We start from the raw sequence: 22871 nt of genomic DNA, 5'->3' as shown, positions 1-22871 counted from the left end.
TCATTTATATGACACTGATACCACCTAAAAGGCTAATAAGCCTTTATTACCTTACATCTGGACTATTCTTACAGCCTGCTGGTTTGTGTGTCTGCCTCAAGTCTCTCTCTATTCCAGACTAATCTCCACTCCCTAAAACATAGATTTGGCCATGGCTATTTCCCATGTAATCACCACTATGGCTTCCTATCTCTAAGATCAAGTACAAAACATCTATTCGGCTTTTAAAAGTCCTGGTACCCTGATACCATTTCTGTCTTCTTACACCTCACTCCCCTCCACATGCTCTGAGAACCAACTAACACCATCATTTTTGTAGTTCTTCACAAATAACAATCTATCTTCTGACTCCAGAAATTTTCACTCCCCTTATTCTATATCTGGAACTCTTTCCATTCTCATCTTGACCTCCTGGCTTCCCTTGCTCCCTTCAAATCTTGACTAATGTCCCACAGGAAGCCTTTCCCAGTCCTTAACCATAGGATAGTCTTTCCTTGGGATTTTTTCCAATTTATCCTGTATATATGATCTTGTTTGTATGTTTGTGGTTGATGTTCACTCATTTTTTAGTTGTATCTGACTCTTCATGACCCCATTTTGGGTCTTTTTGGCAAAGACACTGGAGTGCTTTGCCATTTCCTTCTCCAGTTTATTTTGCAGATGAAGAAACCGAGGCAGGGTTAAATGACTTGCTCAGAGTCACACAGCTACTATTTGTCTGGGGCTGGATTTGAACTCATGGAGATGAAGCTGCCGGATTCCAGGTCCGACCCTCCAATCACTGTGCTACCCAGTAGCCCCTTGTTTATACAAAACTTTTATAAGTTCTCCCTTGAAAACAGAAACTAGTGAGGTGTTTTTCTTTCCCTTTCTTTGTTTCTTCAGAATTTAGCATAATGCTTAGTGTATAACACATATTTCATAAATGATTGCAGATTAATTGGTCGACTGATGACTATGGAAATAATACCATGGAAAAGTACAAGCTGGTGCCTTGAGCATTGAGAATGAGACTGGGATAGCTTGGAGAAACTCCTGATAGTCTACACAAGGGGAAGCAGAACAAGGTTAGTGTGGGTAAATTTTTATCCTTTACTCTCCCAGCCTTGCCTTGGCTGAGCTGTCTTGAATCTGCACCCCGTCCCCATAACTTGTCACCTCCCACAGTAAGGCAAGGCTGGGAGCAGAGTAACAGGTCTCAGTCCTAATCTTTAGTTTTATTCACTAGGCCATCTGTCCCTTTCTCAAGAATACAAAGTCAGGACTTTTCACCAGAGAGGGTTTGTCTTTGTTCTACAATTCCTCCGCCTTGTCTCCTTTCCCCTGAAAAGACAATCTATTCTTTCTCTGTTTGCTACATGCTCAGGGCCATGGCTCTCTCTCCCCTTCAGTTCCCTTTTCAATGTTGCTTTTTGTTTCACTGAGGAAGGACGGAACAAAACAAATACTGACCAAATTCAAGTAAAAAATACTGGGTGATTCCAGATAAAAAGCACCCTTATCTGTGCTAAAGGAAGGACAGAGTTTGGATAGCACTCTTCTTGACGCTTGAATGCTCTCTTCAATGATAAGAACATTAGTCAAATTTCCCTTCTTGTAAATCAGGCCTGAACACTTGGCAATGATGACAGGACATGTTTTGTGATTATTCAGCAACTAGAGAAATGCTATAATATATAAGAAGAGACTAAATATTTGCAAGAGTCCTCCCTGTCTTTTCTTAGGACCTCACAAATTACTTCAGACTTTTAGTGTCAGAAACTAAGAACTTTAAGGCATTTTTGGCAAATTTCACTTCAAGGAAAAAATTACTCCCAGTGTTATGAAATATTCTCTATTTTTCTTCCCATACCACTTGATGCATCATTATATTGACATTAGTGTGGAAAGCAAAACCTATTGTCTAATGTCTTATGTATGTTTCATTTTTTTAACTTATCATATACTAAATTTCTAACTTCTTGTGAATGATAAAATATTAATATTTTCTACTTAGCAAATGAAAAATGTTTTATATTACTCTCCAAATAGAGGTAGGACATATCAGTCTTAAATAAAAGCTCAGTTGTGATTTACAGAACATCATCTCCCTGTGCTTTGAGAATTATGGGTAGCTGAGTCTGGCAATACCTAGTATCCGATGAGATGACAGCTTTGTTCATGTATGTGCTAATCACCAGAAACCAGACCAAAACCAGGCCTTCTTGGTACAGAGGTTATCAAACAAACATTGGACAGTATTCAGTACTGACTGAGAAGAACACTTGTTCTGTCACTCCCCCCCATCAGCTGTCTGGTTTTCCCTTGGCAGGCTGAGGTCTGGGGAAATAGCCTGAAGATTTATGTGACTGGGTAAAGAGGGGGCAGGGCAAAGTGGCCACAGAAGAGGAAATGTGTCAAATAATATCTTGAAGTTTTTTAACTATTGAAAGAATAAGAGAGGAATAGGGAGAGAATATTTCTCATATTCATCAATTTCTTTCCTTTTTCTTTTTCATAATTCCATCCAAATCCTGATCCCTTCTCACCAAACTTACTGAAATAGCCTCCAAAGTTCTCTGCATGACTTTGTTCTTTCCCCACTCTAATCTACAGACTTTACCATTGAAAAATTAAACTACTTTAAATTTTTTTGTTTTTTCCATAATTACATGTGAAAACAATTTTTAACATTCATTTTTAAAAATTTTAGTTCCAAATTCTCTTCCTCCTTCTACTCCCCCTCCTTGAGAAGGCAATTAATTTGATGTAAATTATACATATGCAGTTCTGCAAAAAATCTATTTTCCAATAGCCATGTTGCAAAAGAAAACAGACAAAAACACACATAAGAAAAATGAGGAAAGCAATAAAAAAGTTATGCTTAAACTTTTCAATATTGCTTTTTGTTTCACTGAGAAAGGATGGAACAAAACAAATATTGACCAAATTCAAATAAAAAATACTGGGTGATTCCAGATAAAAAGCCAAAGGGAGGACAAACTCTATCAATTCTTTGGAGATGGATAGTATTTTTTCAGTTTTTCAGTTTAAACTTATTAGTTATTAAAACCTTTTTTTTTCATTGTATTGATCACCTGTTCAAAAGCTATTCCCAATTTCCCTCAACATAAAATCCCAAATTCTTTCTACTTTCAAGATTCAACATAATTTAAGTCCATCTACTTCTACAACTAATATACCTCAGTCTTTCAGCCAGTACTTTTCTTACTATCCCATGAATACACTGTTCTTATTTTTGTGTATATGCCTTTGGTTCTGCTAACAACTTAAAGCAACATGATAGAGAGTAGAGAGCACAGAATTTGGAGTCAGAGGACTAGGTTTCAAATTCTGACTCTGTTACTTGTGGATTTTGTGATCTTGGCCAAGATATTTCAATTTTCTTGATATCCATTTTCTCATCTGTAAAACAAGAGGCTTGGACTAGTTGATGTCTGAGGGTCTCCTCCATCTATTAATCTAGAATTAGGTATGAAGACTTCTTCTATATGGTATTTAAAGTCCTTCACTACATGGATTCACAATATATTTTTCCAAGCTTTTCCTTTGTGTCAGCTACATGTAGTTCAACCAAACTGTCCTCCTTGCTGTTCCTCATACTTTTACTCCAATTTCCATCTGCCTTTACCTAAAAGTCATCCCTCCTTACCTGCACCACTTAAAATCCCTACTTTGCTTCAAAACTCAGGTGCTACCTTCTACAAGAAGCCTTTTCTGATTTCTCTCATATCTGGTGGTGGTGTTCAGTCGTTTTCAATCATGTCCGATTCTTTGCAACTCCATTTAGGGTTTTCTTGGCAAAGATACTATAAAGTGGTTTTCCATTTCTTTCTCCACCTCATTTTACAGATGAGAAAACTGAGGCAAAAGGGGTTAAAGTGACTTGGCCAGATAATAAAATCTGTCTGAGGTCAGATGTGAATTCAAAAATGAATCTTATTAACAAAAGGTCTGGCACTCTATCTACTACAACATTTAGCTACCTCTACTTCTAGTACCTTTGCCCATCCCGAGTTAATTTGTATTTATATGGGGGGGGGGGGAGAAAGAGAGAGAGAGAAAGAAAAAGAGAGAGAGAGAGAGGCAAGAGAAGACAGCCATATAGATATATACTGTAAATTTATAATATATGTACTTCTTGTCTCCCTTCATAGACCATAAGTTCCTTGAGGGCAGGATTTGATTCATTTTTGTCTTTGTTTCTCCAATGCCTCACACAGAGTAGGCACTTAATAAATACTTGTTGATTAACTAGGTACTCAATTTTTTCTCTAGAATTCAAGATTCAATTGTGAACACATCCAGCCATTCTGGAGAGCAATTTGGAATTATGCTCAAAAAGTTATCAAACTGTGCATACCCTTTGATCCAGCAGTGTTTCTACTGGGCTTATACCCCAAAGAGATACTAAAGAAGGGAAAGGGACCTGTATATGTGCCAAAATGTTTGTGGCAGCCCTGTTTGTAGTGGCTAGAAGCTGGAAAATGGAAGGATGTCCATCAACTGTCGAATGGTTGAGTAAATTGTGGTATATGAATGTTATGGAATATTATTGTTCTGTAAGAAATGGCCAGCAGGATGAATACAGAGAGGCTTGGAGAGACTTACATGTACTGATGCTGAGTGAAATGAGCAGAACCAGGAGATCATTATATACCTCAACAACGATACTGTTTGAGGATGTATTCTGATGGAAGTGGATCTCTTCGATAAAGAGAGCCTTAATTAATCAAAGATGGACAGAAGCAGCTATACCCAGAGAAAGAACACTGGGAAATGAATATAAAATGCTCGCATTTTTGTTTTTCTTCCCGGGTTATTTATACCTTCTGAATTCAATTCTCCCTGTGCAACAAGAAAACTGTTCGGTTCTGCAAACATGTATTGTATCTAGGATATACTGCATCATATCTAACATATATAGGACTGCTTGCCATCTAGGGGAGGGGGTGGAGGGAGGGAGGGAAAAAATCGGAACAGAAGTGAATGCAAGGGATAATGTTGTAAAAAATTACCCTGGCATGCGCTCTATCAATAAAAAGTTATTTTAAAAAATAGAATTCAAGATTCAAGATGTTTCTTAGCAAATCATATCCTGCTAATTGTTGTTCAGAACATTTTTGTTGGTCTCTCAGTTTTTTTTAAGAAGCTATACAGTTGTATCTAGGATATACTGCAACATATTTAACATATATAGGACTGCTTGCCATCTTGGGGGGGGGGTGGAGGGAGGGAGGGGAAAAAACGAAACATAAGCGATTGCAAGGGATAATGTTGTATAAAAATTATCCTGGCATGGATTCTGTCAATACAAAGTTATTATTAAATAAAATAAAATTTTAAAAAAAAATGTGAGGAGCTACCTGGCAAAATAAAAAAAAAAGAAGCTATACAGACTTGAATTAGAAAAGTCATATTTCTATTACTAAAAAGTTTCTTTGAAACTAAAAACTCAAATCTGTGCTAATGGGCTAGGAGAAAAAGAATTTTGCTCTCGGTCTTCCATCTATTACTTCATGTCTTTGAGTCATAGCTGGGAGGTTTCAGCTCTTTCTGCTGCCTATAATGCATCCCAAATCACATTTCTTCATAGTTGTGATATGTTTCTACAACACTGATCTGTCGGTGGCCAAGTGTTGACAGAGGCATTCACCCTTTTTCTGAAGAGTCGCTGTCAACTGGAGTGACCTCAGATTACTCTCCAATTAGTCATTGCCCTAGAGAGCAAGATTAGAACAAAGACAGGGGTGGCTGGTTCTCTCTCTTCTTGTGGGCTCATTTTCAGATGTTAATCAAGAGCCAACAACCTGACAGTTAATGGCAGGGGTGAAGGGGAGGAGGAAGAGGGCTACAGTGATAAGAATTACTCTGCATCATTTTTGTGTTGCCAATATTCAGTGGTTCTCAGAAGAATTTTCAAGTAATATCCATTTATCTTCAAACCCTTTCAACCCTCCTCCTCTCTTCTCTCCTTATGTTCATTCATCAAATTCTCTTTTAAGTGGATCAGACAAATATCCACTTGGCCCCTTCCAAGTGCTGCTCTTGCTCCCGATGCACACCTTCATCAGCCTCCCAGGATGTCTCTGGGTTTGGTTTTGGAAAAAACAAAAATGTAACCTCAATGCTACCATTTAACTAGTAGACATGGACGTGGGATGAATATCTTCATCTCTCTGACATCCTCTTTGCTCGTTTAATGTAATAGCCTTGGAAATGCACTTCTGATGCTAATCATGCATCCTATTTTCTCTCTATTTATCTTTCACTTCCTAACTCTGAATCTTAAACTAGGGGATGTGGGAGGCAAGTGTGTATACACTTGAATATTGCTTTATAAATGTCAAGTCATCAAGTTTAAAAACTATTAGTGTTCTATCAGAGATTGGGCCATATCCCATATTATCCCTAATAATAACAATAATATTATTATTATTAGGATGCTAAACTGCCTGAATCTTCTTTGGCAGGGGATTGGGGCAGGGAGGGAGACATGAACATGATGGAGCTTGGCAAGCTAAAGGTTGTATTGCCCAATTCTTTCAATATGACAAAACAGTTAAAAATGGAGGGGCGTATGTGTAAATCCCTGAGACTGGTGGCTTATTTTAGTTTAGGAATTCTGAGCTGCAGTGGGCTAAGCTAACTGGATGCCCACACTAAGCTTAGTATTAATATGGCAAGCCTTTGGGAGGAGATATGAAGGGTTGAATATGGGTAAGGTTAAGGAGGGTCACCAGGTTACCAAAGCAAGGCAGACTTGCCCAAACCAGAAATAGAGCAAGACAAAGTTCCACTTTTGATTAGATTGGGATTGGCCCATGAGTAGCTCCTGGACATCCAAGAGAGGAGAGGAAATGAAAGGAAAAGGAAAAAGAGAAGAGGAGAAGGGAGGAAAGGGAGAGAAAGGGAAGGGAAGGGAAGGAAGAGAAAAGGTGAGAAAGGAAGGAGAAAGAAAAGGAGAGGAAGGAAGGGAGAAAAAAGGAGGAATGAGAGGAGGAGAAGAAAGAGAGAAGGAGGAGAAAAGAAGAGGGAGAGGAGATTTCTTAATGTCTTCTGGGAGAGACCTGCTCTGTTTACTGTTAAAGAAACTAAAACCTTAGGAAGTATTGCAAATCACTGGAGGAGAGAAAAATAATGAACATTGAATCCATTATAATCAATTCAGTCCCACATTCTTCATTTTAGATTAGCAATTACCGACCTGAAACTCAGGACTGATTATTCAGTTTTTATCCCCTAACCTTACTGAAGAGATAAAATAGAAAGCCTTTTAAAAGTTGTATGGGAAACCAGTCTGGTATTATCTTAGAACCATACTGATTGTCTATGAGTTTTTGAAAAGCGATAGCAAGTAAAATATCTCCTACAAGGTATATTAATCACGCCACACTTGCCAAGAAGGGTTTTTTGGGAGGCAGACTTTAATATCGGTGGACCAGTGCTCATTCTTTTGGTACAGATAGCCCGGAAAGTGAGAGTCCAAGAATAAATTTCTTGATCAAAGAAATGAGCACTTGTTAGTCTGGGCAATCTTCTTATATTTCCTGTGGGCACACTCTACTGAGAGTAAGGTAAATGCTTTCAACAAGATGGTAACATGAAAAAAGACATTTTCTCTTTCTTGTTTTACTTGCTTCAGCACCCCCCCCTCCATCTCTCTGCCACCTTTCCTGGGAAGTATGAGATCAAAATACCTTTGCTTGTCATTGTTCCAGAATTTAAAAAAAAAAAAAAACAGCCTTTACATGTCAACAAAATGAAGAATGAAGAAACTCACTTCCTGAGCAAGTTTGTTATGGAATCATGTGGAAGAACATGGCCATGAAATGTGTTGAATAACCAAAAAAATCTTTGAAAAATTAATTCCCAGCCAATTCTACTTTTCTTCCAAATTCACAATCCTGCTATGGTTAATTATTGAAAACTAGAACACTTGATCCAGGAGTCTTTCCAGTGACTTCCACCCCCACACACACACCAATATGTGACCATATTAGTCACAATAAAGTATTTCAGGGCATGTCAAAATGAGACATTTCAACTTAGTTCATAAGACTGAGGGGAAATGGATAACCTTTTGGCAAAAGTATTAAGGTAGGATAGCTGCTTGCAAATATTTAAGGAGAAAAACTCAATTTGTCCTGCCTGGATCCGAGAGGACAAAACTAAGAACAATGTATGAAACCTGCAAGGAGGCAAATTCCAGTTCATCATAAGGCAAAACATTCTAACAGAGGTTAGAATGTAAAAAAGTAAAATTTGATGCAGTCCCTGTCCCTCAGAACAACATCAAAAGGGGCAGCCTGGGCTTTCGCCCAAAGAGCTGATATGGGGACATTGCCTAGTTCTTTTAACCAACATTGTACCACCACCTCCAGGATTCCTCATTGTGCTGTTCCTCTCCCAGGACCTGCCTCAGGACATTCATGGGCTTCATCTACTATTTATCATCTTTCCTCTCATTTGTTTCCTCCCAGGTGTTGAATGATGAGGAAAGGGTCCAAAGTCTTTGGTCCTGCTTTGGAAAAGTACCACCCTTTTCCAAAAACAATGTACCCAACAGGGACCAAGTGTCCTCTGCACCTAATGCTATATAATACTAGGCTTGGAAATATGTCCCATGCCTTTCACTAATATCAGCCAGCCAAGTTATTTGTTCCTAGGATGTTACAGAAGAAATGTTACTTTAATAGGAGTTGAAGTACATGACCTTTGGAGTTCCCTCCATCTCCATAATTTTATGAAATGCTAAAAGTCTCAACATATAAAAACTTTTCATGTTGGAGAATTCAGAAGATGCTCTTTTCAGTAGAGATGGCAGCATTTTACCCCAGGATGTACAAATGAACAACAGTGTTGAATTGTTGAAGCTTCAGAAAAGCTGAAAGCTGCTAAAACAGTAAGCAGTTTTCAAACCCACTCAAGACAGCAATTATATTAAGGAATTACTCACTGATCCCTGGCAGATTTTTGGCTAGCTTGGGGTGGTTCTCCTGGAAAGAAGCCACCCTTCAACTTCATAGCCAAAACTACATGCCGGGGCTTTGGGGATTAGAAAAGAATGGCATTCTAATAACTCAGTGACCAAAGAAGAAGGAGACCAAACCATATGGAGTCTTCTACCAGAAGTACTTCCCAACCCCTATTAATTCTAGTGCTTCTTCTCTTTTAATCTCCTCTTGGAATTTTTATGGCTTGTTTGTGCATATTTGTTTGCTTGTTATCCCAACCTCCACAAGAATGTTCTTTGCTTATTTTTGTTCCCCAGCACTTATTCTAGTGCCTGATATACAGCAGATACTTAATAAATGACTGATTCTGTTGCCTATCTTCATCTAAATCTTGAAATGGAAAATGCATCGATGGTCACATTGGGGAACAAAGGGGAAAAGAGGATCGTTTAACTGTTTTCAGTCATATCCAAGTCCTTATGACAACATTTGGAGTTTTCTTGGAAAATATACATTTCCTTTTTCACCTCATTTTGTAGATGAGAAAATAAGGTTAAGTGACTTGTGCGGGGTCACACTGCTAATAAGTGTCTGAAACCAGAACTGAACACAGGTCTTCATGATTCCAACATCAGAGCTCTATCTACTGCCTATTTAGTTGCCCCATCTAATTACTATTCCAGAGTAAAAGCAAAAGGCGGAGAGTGGGAGCATTGGGAGATACGAGCATATACATGGTGGCGAGATCATGCTGTAAGATGACATACTCTGATGGATTCCAGAAAACATCACAACATCCCAGAATCATAGATTTAGAGGTGAAAGATCCTCAAGTCTGGCCCTTTTCTTTTACAGCCCAGAGAAATTAATAACTAACATTAACATAATAATACTTTAAAGTTTTCAAAGCATTTCACAGATATTATCTCATCTGATCCTCAGAGCAACCCTGTGTGATATAGGTTCTATTATTATCCCATTTTATATGAGGAAACTGAGGTTCAAAGAAGTTAAATGATGTGTCCACCATACACAGCAGTAAATATCTGAAACAGGATTCAAACTCCAATCTTGATGACTCCAAGTCTATCACTTCATTAAGTGACTTGACCAAAGTCACATAGATAATAAGTGACAGAACTGAGTTTGAAACCTACATTCTCTGAATCCAATCACTAAGCATAATTATTTCCTATACAATGGTCTAGTCCAAAGGGGAAGGAACTAGATTAAAATGTAATTGGGAACTGTGTAGTAAAATAAATAAAAATGTAACATAAATAACATTAATTCATGGTTTTTTAAGTCAATGTCTGGGATCAACAGGCTTTCATTTACGTTTAATACAATTGGCTCTATCACATCATCACAGAAACCCAGTTGTAATGGTCCTCAAAACCCATCTATTCCAATCTCTATTTGACCAAGAATTCTCCCTACAACATCCTCAAAAGTGATCTTTCAACTTTGAAAAGATATATACTCAACTTTGAGTATTTCCATTGAGAAAGAAACCAACACTTCTTGAGACATCCATCCTTCTCCAGCTAATTCTAATGATTGGGGTTTTCTTTCTCATATCAAACTTCACTTTCCACTCATTGCTTCTAGTTTTGCCCTCCAGAGCCAAGAAAAACAAATCTAATCCCACTTCCACATCTCTATCACAATCACATTCCTCGTGCTACCAGTCACCTTGGTTTTTGCATTGCCATAGCACGATCAAATTAGATTCAGCTAGTCCTTCCACCCTTCCCAATCCCATTATGCTGAAATGATGACATAACAGTTTAACCCAATCAGTTATGGAGTGTTGTTTCTAAGCAAAATCAGTTGTATGCTGTAATTTTATAATGATATTCAGCAATTACTGGATTTTACTCAGAAGAGACCACTGTCCACAGGCTAGTGTGGAGGAAAACCAAGGATAAGGAGTCAATTGCCCCTCACTCACCTGTCTAAGTTTGGTTCCCACCATGGATGCACTGCTATCAAGGACAAATACCACATTCTTGGGTAGAGGAGGGAGGTCTTTGGGAGCAAAGTAATGCACAAAGTAGTCATTCAGAACCTGTTGGAAAGGAGGGAAGACATGTCAAAACCTAGGACATATAGAGGGGAAAACAAAAATAGACGAATTCTCTGGAGTTTTCCAGTGCCACTGACTCAGCTTTCTTGGAACTCATTATTATTATCATGTATAATATTCCTAATATTCAGATTGGACTCCAGTCAAATCCCTCTGAAAGGATCATTCAACCAGTGTGGAGATAGAATCACTTTGTTATTAGTCATACTAACTGCCACAATTTTAAACAAGAATTGTAATTTTCACATATACACACACACATATATCTATCTATATCTATCTATATGTATAGATATAGACAGATTACAAATTTAAATGTGTACTTTCTGCTTCCCCTAATAGAATGTGAGCTACTAGAGGGTAGGAACTATTTCATATCTCCAAGGTCTACCATAATGCCTGGCCCATAATAGGAGCTTAATAAATCCTGATTGATAAACAGGGTTATGCAATGTCCTTTGGAACACTATACTTTTGTCTGTAGACATTCATTTATCATCTAACATATTGAGCATCCTATGCTTAGTCTAAGTACACATTCTGACATGTTCACCAACTCTCTAAAGCAGTGGTTCTCAAAGTATGGTCTAGAGAATCCTGGGCATTTCTGAAACCCTTTTAGAGGGTCTACAAATTCAAAAATAGTTTTTATTTCCAATATGGTAAATGTCTATAAATATAATCCAAATAAATAAAAAAGCTTTGGAGAGATCCTCAATAATTTTTAATAGGATAAAGATACTGAAACAAAAGTTTGAGAACCACTGCTCTAGAGTAAGAAAATCTCAAGCTAAATTAGCCACAGAAGAATCATTTTAATTAATATCTATACCAAACTTAAAATTATAACTGCATGACCTATAGTAGAGAACAAAAGTGATTGTTTGGTTCCACTTGGTCTTCTGCTTATGGAAATAGGGAATGAGAACCTCTGACCACAGAGAGGGAGTCACAATAGCAGATCTATCTTGAGAAAGCAAACAGATTTTTGTGAGACTTAAACATTACCCAGAAATAAGAACATGAGATAACAATCAAAATATAATTTAGATAGATGAATTCAACTGAAACTTGTAGACAGAAAACATTAAAACTGAAATCACAAACTCATTACCTGAATTTCCCCAACTCTTTGCTCCCTGTTCACATCATATCTAATGATGAAATCTCCCAAAATCCCATTCTGGGCAATCTTGGCTTGCTGTATGATACTAGGATTAAAAATAATCCTGGCAAAAGTTTCATTTTGGTTGATGACTGTGGAAGGAGGTGGGCCAACATCATCTGGAAAACAAAAAGAAAACATAATTATGAAGTTGGTAGAATACTATCTTTCTGGGATGTAACAGGTACAGTTCTTCTTATAGAAACAAAGTTAGACTTGGCATCTCCAGGTACTTCCAATTCTCTTCTACAACTATAGCACTCAGAATTTCATTCTAATGGTGAGTCTTACAGCTTGTTCCTTTAAGCTCCTTTTAGTAGACTATAATTAGTATGATACCTAACACCCTACAAACCATGTATCTTCAAAGGTTGCAGAAGAAATAAAAATCTAGATTTTGAAACAAAGTCAAAGTATTTTTTTTTTTTGGCTTTAATACTTCTAAGTGTTTGGTCACCTGCTTAAAATCTACCAAAGATGATTATGTGGGAGAGGCTGCCTAATTATTTTCCAACTCTAATTATCAGAATACAATAGATTTTAGATTTAAATGGATACTAAGGAAATTTAATTTGTTTTTAAAAATAAACTTCCTACTCCTAAGGGTTACACTAGAACTAAAGGAAACTACATTTCCTTTCAGAGAACAGACATTTTTTCTTCAAGGACAGTTTATATGTAGCCTTCACTGAAGTCAGGGAAAGAAATTTGATTTTTCTTTTTCTTCAAGTCTCTTCAAGGCAGAAAGGCCATAGAGTGTGGTAGAAAGAATAGTAGAATCAGGAGAGTTGGGTTCAAATCTTTATTGCAATACTTATTAAATATAAGTATCTATTTTCTCTTCTCATTCTCTATCCCACTGGGAGGAAGAAAAAAATTCTAAATTCCTTGTTATAAATATTTATAATTTGAATCCAACTCAAGTTTCTTTCCCTTCATTTACTAGCTGGCTGCATTATACATATACACACATATACATATACACGTATGTGTGCATATTTGTGTACATAGACATTTATACACACAAATATACATATATAAAATATATATTTATATATCTATATGTCATTCTGCATCCTGAGTCTCTCTGTCAAGAGATAGCATATTTCATCATGAGGTCTCTGGAATCACTTAACCTTCTCACATGACATTATGATATGATACAAAGATAGGACTAGAAATCAGAATCATAGAATCACAGATTTAGGGCTAGAAAGCATCCCAGAAACAATTTAACCAACTCACTTATTTAATAGAAGAAAAATCTGAATTCCAAGCAAACTTATGTGATTTGCTCAAGGTCACACAGCTAAGCATCAGAGGCAAGATTTGAATACAGGTCCTCTGACTACAGTGTCAGGTCTCTTTCCATGACATCACAACTGGATTTTGGTCTCATCTCTGCCATTCATTACCCGGCTGTGTGGTCTTGGACCTACCCAAGATCCCAATCTCTTTGTCTATGAGATGAGGAGATTGGAATGGCTTATCTCTGAGATCCTTTGTATTTCTCACAATTCATGAAGCTCTGTTTCTACTCTCTACCTGAGAAAAGAACTTAGTAACTTTAAAAGCATTGAATAAATGTAAATTAATATTAGTATTATAAATACTGTGAAACAGGTAGCTTATCTTCTTAGAATTGACCTATTTTCTAACACTTCTTCTAATTAGTAGGCTCCCTGTTAATGGATTATAATTACTATGAAAAACAGTGCACAAGAAGCAGAGAAAAATGAGAGGAGAGGCTAGTGTGCTTTCATTCAAACTCCATTTTAAAAAACATGGATGGACATTACCTTCAGATATCCACCTGGTGATCCTCTGGGTATCAAAAATTCAAGAAGTTCAAATTGAAACTGATTTCTTTTTCCCCCTAAACCTGCCAAATCCTATTTCTACAAAGGATACCATCATCCTTTCAAAAATCCTATCACCTAACTATAACCAATAAGTTGCCAAGTCTTGTCAGCTTTTTCCCTGCAATGTCTCTCTCAAATCTGTCCCCATCTCTCCTTTCACCTGTAACCAAAGAACATGGTTTGAATTCCCATCCTGATGCCTGTTAGGAGCAGTGGGTTGAAATTTCAGAGAGGTAGATTTCGTTTTGATAGAAGAGAAACATTTTTAATATTTAGAGTTATTCCAAAGTTGGAGGGGAAGCCAGATGGTAACTTATTGAGGATTTTGTAGAGATATATTGTTAGTCAAAGACATGGTTGCTGAGGTCCCTTCCAACTAAGAGATCCTTCATTTCTGTAATAATGAAACAAATAGATTAAGTGACTTATCAGAAATCCCAAAGCAAACTAATATACTTTAGCCCTCTAGGATCTCCTTCTCCCCACTATAAATCAAAGCCAATCCTGCTGACTACTATAAATCTGGTGCTTCTTTAACATAATGTGCTCTATTAGAACCAAGAAGCGATACAGAAGTTCTCAGTATTTATGGCAGTCATATTCTATTAGTGACAGAAAATCATACTATTCATTATCACTCATTCATGCTTGCTTTGTGTATAATACACTAGATGGTTGGAGGAGAAACAAAGAAAAATCATATATAGTCCTTGCCCTCAAGAAGTTTAAAATCTAGTTGATAATAATAATAATAATAGTTAACATTTGATAGTACCTACTATGTGCAGGCACTGTGCTAAATATTTAATAAATGTTATCTCATTTTATCCTCACAACAACCCTGTGATGTAGATGCTGTTATGATCCCCAATTAACAATTGAAGAAACTGAGTTTAAGTCTGGACCACTTATCTAATACGTGTCTGAAGCCAGATTTGAACTCAGGTCCTCCTGACTCCAGGCCCAATGCTCTGTGTACCACATCACCAGCTGCTTCTGGCAGAGAAGAACTAATTCTTTTCCTAGATGCTTATACTGAGCGATGAGTCATCAGTTTGAGGAAGAAGGAAGCCAAAGGCCATATGGAATAACTAGAGGTACAAAACAATTTAGTCCCGGGGAATGACACTCTAGGGAACCAGCTGGAAAGCTGTTCGAGTTTGAGCAACTAAAAGGAGGGATTTACTGACTGCTCTTTACTGCGGTCCCTTTTGTCTGATCTACTGTAGGAGAACAGTAGTCAACATCCGGTGTCATTAGAATATTGTTTTTCAAACACATATGTCAATACATTTCCCATTGGGGGAAAAAAAAACAGCTAAATAATTCATTTTAACTATGGCCTCACCTGGGACCTAAAAAGCCATTTTGTTAAAAGAAAATCAAGTAAGCACCTAGGTACAACCACAACTGGGTTGAGATCATTGTATTCTCAACAGGTGGATTTTAGTGCAGAGTTTGGAGAGCTATGTTTGCAGTATAATTAGACAACTTTTGATGGATGAATTGAAGTGCAAAATCAGATTCAAGCAAAAAAAGGTCAAAGGCGCTAGGATAATTGTATTATTATTGATAGATTCTTTTCTCATATTGATGACTCTCTCAATGGCCCACATTATGTTAAGTCCCTCTGAAAAATTAAACAAAGGCAGCCTCACCAACCTATCTATTCAACCCAGAAATTTTTCCCCATTTGGGACACAGATTAACCTTTCTGGATACAACTTTGCTTACTAAAGGGCCAGGGTCTCACTTACAAACTATGCTTGTATTCCTGGAATTGATCTGGTTAGGTGTAGGAGATAGGAGCAGAGGGTGTAAAGGTTTGCCTATAATAGCAGGGTTTCTTCAATTTTTCTCCATGTGCAACTGGGAAATTTTTACATAGCCCTATGAATATAAATATATAAAAGTTACATAAATCAAACATTTATTGATGATAAATCATAATTTCATAACCTCCATATTTGGTTACAAGATCCCATTTAGGATCATGAACCACAATTTAAGAAGCTGAGGCCTAAATCAATATTACAAATCCTAGTTACAAAAGATATCTCCAAAATTCCTTTACACTATCCTGTTTATGGACAAAATTAGACTTAACTTATTGTAAAAAGCTGACATCTTTTAAAGTGACACCGTTGGAACAATTTCTTAAACTTCACTGGACATGAAAAAAAGAACACTGTGCAGAGACTTACAGATCTGCCCTGAAGCTAAACTTTCCTTTATGTGTTAACTTCTTTCTATTAGAGTGTGTTCTCATGGAGAGTAAGATCTATCTCACTTTTCCTATCTGTAATCTAGCATATGCTGCCTCTTAGTAAAGACTTAAATGCTTTTTCATTCATTCATTCATTCATTCATTCATTCAGCTGGACATGACAATAGATCACCTAGTGAAGAAAGAACTTAGAAACTAAATTAACTACTAGAAAAGATTTTAAAAAAATAAATTTGTGGAAAAATAAAGGGAGAAGAGCAAATTTACATGCATAAAGGATTACTATTCACCAGTGATATAGTAGCAAGAAAAATACCAGGGTTTTTTTTTTTTTTTTTGGTTTTTTTTTTTTTTTTTTTTTGGTGATCTGTTCTAATCAAGCAAAACAACCACATAAGGGTATTTCTGAGTCACTCCATACACAGCTGGCCCTGACAATATTAGGGCCAAAGGCAGGACAAGCAAAAGCATGTGATCTCCATCTGCTTTCAGCATCAAGAAATTAAGGGGTTGAATGATATGCACCTGAACAATCTAAGAGTTGAACAATGTCAGGGAACCACCCGCAACTTTCTTTCCTGGCAAGTGGACAGGAATATTTCACATGGACCAAACAGCAACATACCTTTCCTGTAGCATCCAGAGTGAGGAACATTTAAGAAGTAACTATCACAGCAGGAAATCTGGTAGAAGCTAATGATGAGGAAGCTTTTAATGGGGAAATCAATGGGAGGACTGAGGTGGAGAAGATGAATATTTTTAAAAGCAAATTTATGTATGTTATATTCCTAATAAATAAATTATTATTAGGACTTCCCCACACAAACTCAGCAATTTAATAACTAGTGAGGTTTTCCCCTACAGATTAATTAGTGATAAACAAGTATTCGAATTTTATTTAGTTTATTTATAAAAATGGCACATAGACCATATTCATTTCCTGTGTAGCAGGGATCCTGATTAGAAAAAATGTAGTTCTATTGGTAGTATATCAAGCTATAGAATTTCCCTCCATTATTGATTCTCCTTTCAAACTAATTATGTCCAAAACAGAACTCCATTTCTTTCATTCCAAATGTTCTTCTCTTTTGAACTTTCCCATGACTGTCAAGGGTACCACCATCCTATCCAGACTCCCAGGCTCACAATCTAGATATGATCTTCTACTCCTCCATATCACTGACTCCTCCTCCTCCCAATATCCAACCTGCACCAAGTGCTGCTATTTCTACCTTCACAGCATCTCTCTACTTATACAGTGCTTACTCTTTTTCTTACCTGGAGAATTGAAATAATCTTCTTTAGTCTTTCCCTACCTCTGATCTTTTTCCACTTCCACTCAGCTGTCATTTTCCTAAAATGTGATCACATGAATCACTTCACCCCCATTCCATAAACTATAGTGACTCCCTATTACTTCAAGATCGAATATAAAACCATCTTTTTGGCATTCACTACTTTCATAACGCAGACCATTGAAACTCCCATTGTTCCTACAGCTTACACTCCTTCCAGTACTTCACAATCCAGCTACACTAGCCTAATTAGAGTTTCCAAGACTGCAAGGCTTTCTACCACACCTGGAATAGTCTCCCTCTTCAAGTCTGTCCTTCCCAGGGTTCCTTCAAAATTCAGATAAAATCTCACTTTCTATAAGAATCCCCCACACTACTAGTGCTTATCCTCTGAAATTACCTTCTATCCACACTGAATCTTAGATGTAAAATTTTTTTGTCGGTTGTAACCCCCATTATAATATGAGTTTCTTGATGTCAAGATCCATGTTAGTACCCAGAACATAGTATGTTGCCTTAAACAAATTAAACATTTAATTTTTTGAAAGAAAACCTTCTTTTTTTATGGATTCTATGAAATCTTCATGCATCATTCACTAAATATTTATCCACGATCTCCTTCTTGGGGAGTGAGATACTAAACCAGAATCAAATAATTCTTCATCTCAAGAAGCTTGCATCCTACTATGAAAAAATAACATGGATCCAGGTTAGTCAACACAATAATTTCAAAGGAACAGCACTAACAATTGTGGACAATCAGGAGAGGATTGCAGCAGTAGAAATCATTAGAACAGAACCTTAACTCTACCTTGACAGACTCTCATTAACTACTTTGTAATCAATTCTGAATCAGCTATCTGTTACAAACTCACTTGCAAAACTATGTCCCATAATCATCTTAAACTCACTATATCCAAATTATTACCTTTTCCCTCGAGGTCTCTTCTTAATTTTCCTATTACTGTGAAGAACACCACCATCTTAATAATATCCTTCTTTCCTTTCTTCTTTATTCCCTTCCTTTTATTCTTCCTTCTCTATTTCTTTTTTTTTTCCTTCTTCATTCCTCCCTTCCTTCTTTCTTTCTTTTCTCCTTTTCTTCCTTCATTCTTTCCTTCCTTTCACCCCTCCCCCATCTCCCATAAGCTAGAAGCTGTATTGGTTCAATTCCAGTCTGATTAGCAAGGGAGCTTTGATCTGCTACCTGGGGCAGGTTTGTTCCTCCTTAAATAACCTGGTGCCCTTCCTCTCCCCTCTTGAGGGCTCAATATCTTAATATTATGATATTATTATGCCCCTAAAAATAAAATAATTCAGGAATTTGCTAGGACAAACTTCTAAAGAACTTAGTTACAAAACTTCTGAAGAACATTTTCTTCAGGGATAGAAACCTTTTTTCTGCCAAGGGCCATCATTTGTGGCCATACAAAATTTTAAACTTAAAAATTCAAGCAGTAGGAGGTTGTATCTAGCTTTCAGCTCATCATTACCAGCAGTTGCCTTGGCAGGGCTAGACTAAATGATTTCAATGGACTTATAAGGCTGCAAGCCCAATGTCCCCCATGCCTTCATAGGCCGTCACAGCTCAGACCTCCCAAATTCAAGATGTGACACCCTCAACCTGGGAAACAGCTAAGATTACAGGTGTGCACCTATAATCGTAGCTAAAACTACACTTTTAAGAAAAGTGCTTACCAAAGGCAAAAATAAAAAAATAATTTTTTTTTTGCAAAAAGTAGGGAAAAAAGATGTTCCAATACCAATAGTAGATCTATGACCTTTCCTGTATGAGCACTTCCTTCACTGCTACCATTTTGATTTAAGCTAGCTTCTAGGAAGAGAGCAAAGACTATGATCATCTGATATATACTGGTTTCTATGATGATGAATTGGTTATGGAAAAAGACTGTTTCCATCAGCTTCATGAGCAACTCTATGTTGGCTCCTCTCCAATAGTTTTTTTAAAAAATCAACAACACTGCAAATGGAAAATAAGGACAACCTATGTCATAGCAGGGAATCCAGCATCAGAATGTCCTGGCTATAACATGGGTCAGAAGTTCACAGTTTTCTGTCAGTTTAAAAATATGATTTTCCAGTATTGTTGGGAAAGTAGATGACAGGAGAGAAGTAAAACTTCAGTAGGATGTCCTTTTTTCATCACTTTTGTTTCCTTTCATTGACTGTTTTCCCCACACTCATTAGCTCTTCCCATACATCAATTTTTTCCTCCTTAAATATGAATCAAATATCAAATATTCAGACAGTAAAAATTAAACAGGAGATTATGGGTTCTTTGGGGGAGTTTCTAGGATTACTCAGAGAGTAAGATATTAAGGTTGTCCTTAAAATACATAATTTACTTCTTATGTGTCCATATAAATGAGGTTTCTGATAAGGTCAATCAAGTATTTATTAAGCACTTACTATGTGCCAGGCACTGTACTAAATACTGGGATGAAAATACAAAAATAGAATAGTCTCTGCCCTCAAGGAGCTTACATTTTAACAAGGGAGGCAAGTTATACATGATTAAATTGTAGGGACATGGCTGGAATTAAAATCCTATCTTTTGCATATATTACCTGCTAGTCAAACCAATATTATGCCCCTAAAAATAAAATAATTAAGAAATTTGCTAGGACAAACTTCTGAAGTTTAAACTCCAGGTCATTTGTATACTATTCTGTTTCATGGAATGATGAAGGAAAAACTTCACCTAAATTCTCCTCCTTCAGGGACATTCAGATTCTACTCTTCTTCATTCTAATAAACACAGAACCTTTTTTTTCATTTTCTAGATTCCATCAAGTCCCATTTGTTTATTTCTTTGTTTTTGCTTTAATAGAGTTGACCTATTTTATTTAGCTGCTCTCAGATCAATTTTGGGTTTTTCTAGGGCTAGTCAAAGTAATACTATCTGAGCACTTTTGAAAGGCACCCACAGCTGCAGGCAACATAAAGAAAGGCCACTGACCACAAGAAATAACTTGTGAACCAACACAAAGACAGATAAGCAGTCATGAGAGATATCTTATGAAGTATTTGAAATTTGTGAGAATGTGCTCCAATTTTAACTAATCCATTATTTTACATAAGGTAATGTTATTTTTATGCATCTAACTATGGCTAAACATTTTTTTCTTCTTTCTCTCTCTTTTTTTTTGAAACATAGCTAATGTGATATATATTTTGCCTGACTTCATATTATAATAGATAAAGTATTTCTTGCCTTCTCAATATATGAAGAAGAGATTAGAGAGGGGAGGAAGAGAACTTGGAACTGAAAATTAAAATTAAAAATTAAAGTAAATATGCCTTCCAAAAAAGACTAGGAGTAAGATCAGAGAGCTCATCCTGGGAGTGAGATCAAAGAGTTTGGCCTAAGAACACAACACTTATCATATTGCTTTAACTTGGATTTTGCTGAGTTCTAATAGAATTCTGCCCATTTATCCCCCATTGCTGCCCTCTTCCAATTTCCCTACAATTAATACTATATTTGCAGAAAGGATAAAGGAGGGAAACAGTCTGAAATTGAACAGCTTTGGTGCCCTTCTCCATGCATTTAATTAAATTTATCACTTATTCTATTTAAGTCATTTAAATGAACCTTTATTTAACACTTTCCAGAAACTCCGTTATGTGGTGAGGTTTCAAAGACAAAAATAAAACAACAACAACAACAAAAAAAAATCCCAGACTTCAAGGAGATTATATTCTACTGGGGTAAACAAACATTACACAGATAAATAAATATTAAAAATACACAAAAATAATTTCTGAGTGAAAAGTTAAAAACTGAGGAGTGGGGAAATAAAAAAAGTCTTTATGTAGGAACTGACTCATGAGCTCACATTAACTCTAAATGGGAATTCCAAGAGTTAGAGGCAAAGAGGTAGAAGATTTCAAGGAGCACAGCTTATGCAAAGGTGTGGAAGTAGGAAATGAAATTTTGTTTATGGGAAACAAGAAGTAGACGCCAGTTTGGCTGGAATATAGAATACATGAGGGGAAGTAATGTGTAATAAATTTGAAAATTTAAATTCAAGGTTGCAAAGAACTTCAAATGCCAAAGAGAAGTTTGTATTTTAGCTAAGAGATAATAGAGTGCTGGGCCAGGAATCATGAAGACTCATCTTCCTGAGTTCAAATCTGGCTTCAAAACATTTATCAGATGTGTAACCCTGAGGAAGTCATATAATCCTTTTTTGCCACGGTTTTCTTATCTATAAAATGAAGTGGAAAAGGAAATGGCAAATTCCTCTGATATCTTTGCCAAAAAAAAACTCCAAATATGATCAATCACAAATAGTTGGACATGACTGAAAATGACTGAGCCATTTATAATAAAGAGTCTCACTGACATATCCAAATCTATGACATGTTTTAATCTTTCTTTGGGAAAATCAATTTGTCATATATGGAGATAAAATTGGAGAAGGAAGAAAACTGAGGCAGATATATCAAAGGAGAGACTGTAACAGTAGTCTAAGCAATTGATACCCTAAGTTTGGGTAGTAGTTGTGTAAATGAAGAGAAATGGAAAGTCATGAGACATTTTCCTGGGATAGGCTAGAAAATATTTGTCAGCTGATTGAATGTAGGAGTAGGAATAAGTGATGGAGAAAGGAAAGTTGAAGATAATTTTAGTGTTCCAAATTAAGGAAACTGGAAGAAGGGTTAGGACCCTGGCAGAAAGCTTAGGGAGAGAGATGAGTTTGGAGAGAAAGACGAGATCTATTTTGTGCATGTTGAATTTGAGATGCCTATGGAACATTCAGATAGAGATTTCCAACTGGAAATTGTTAATGCAGGACTGCAACTCAAGAGCAATATTAGCACTGGACATGTAGGTTAGATACCATTTATAATTAATACATTTAATTGAACCCATCAGAGCTGATCACATCATTAAGAGAGAATGTAGAGGAAAGAGAATCCAGAAAAAAAAGATCTGCTAGTCCATGCATAGTAGGTGAAATCAAGATGAAGATCTAGCAAAGAATACTAAGTAAAAGCTATCAGACAGAGAAAAAAAAATTGTGAAACAAGTATCACAAAATCCAAGGGAGAAGAGTATTTGGGGAGGATGGAATGATAAATCGTATGCAACACTGTAAAAGACAAAGACTAGAAGAAATTCATTAGATTTAGTAATTAAGAGATCATTTAAAAGGCACTAGGTAGCTCAGTGACCAGCCTCAGAGTGAAGGGGACCCATGTTCAAATCTAGCTTCAAAACTTACTAGCTGTATGTTCCTGAGCAAGTC

At 36.6% G+C, this 22871-nt stretch overlaps 1 protein-coding gene across 2 annotated transcripts in view; it reads right to left on the bottom strand.

Annotated features, from left to right (window-relative positions):
• Positions 1 to 22871, bottom strand: part of ITIH5 (inter-alpha-trypsin inhibitor heavy chain 5) — an 82180-nt gene that overhangs the window by 37086 nt on the left and 22223 nt on the right. For both annotated transcript variants that reach the window (XM_052000161.1, XM_052000162.1), the window contains exons 6-7: positions 12161 to 12330; positions 10912 to 11028 (exon numbers count right to left, since the gene is read on the bottom strand). In XM_052000161.1, coding sequence (XP_051856121.1) covers positions 10912 to 11028; positions 12161 to 12330 — 287 coding nt within the window. The remainder of the gene's footprint in view (positions 1 to 10911; positions 11029 to 12160; positions 12331 to 22871) is intronic.

Source organism: Antechinus flavipes, chromosome 5 (assembly GCF_016432865.1).
Source record: "Antechinus flavipes isolate AdamAnt ecotype Samford, QLD, Australia chromosome 5, AdamAnt_v2, whole genome shotgun sequence".
NCBI lineage: Eukaryota > Metazoa > Chordata > Mammalia > Dasyuromorphia > Dasyuridae > Antechinus > Antechinus flavipes.
The sequence above is the reverse complement of the archived record's forward strand: the minus strand, read 5'-3'. Positions and strand labels throughout refer to the sequence as shown.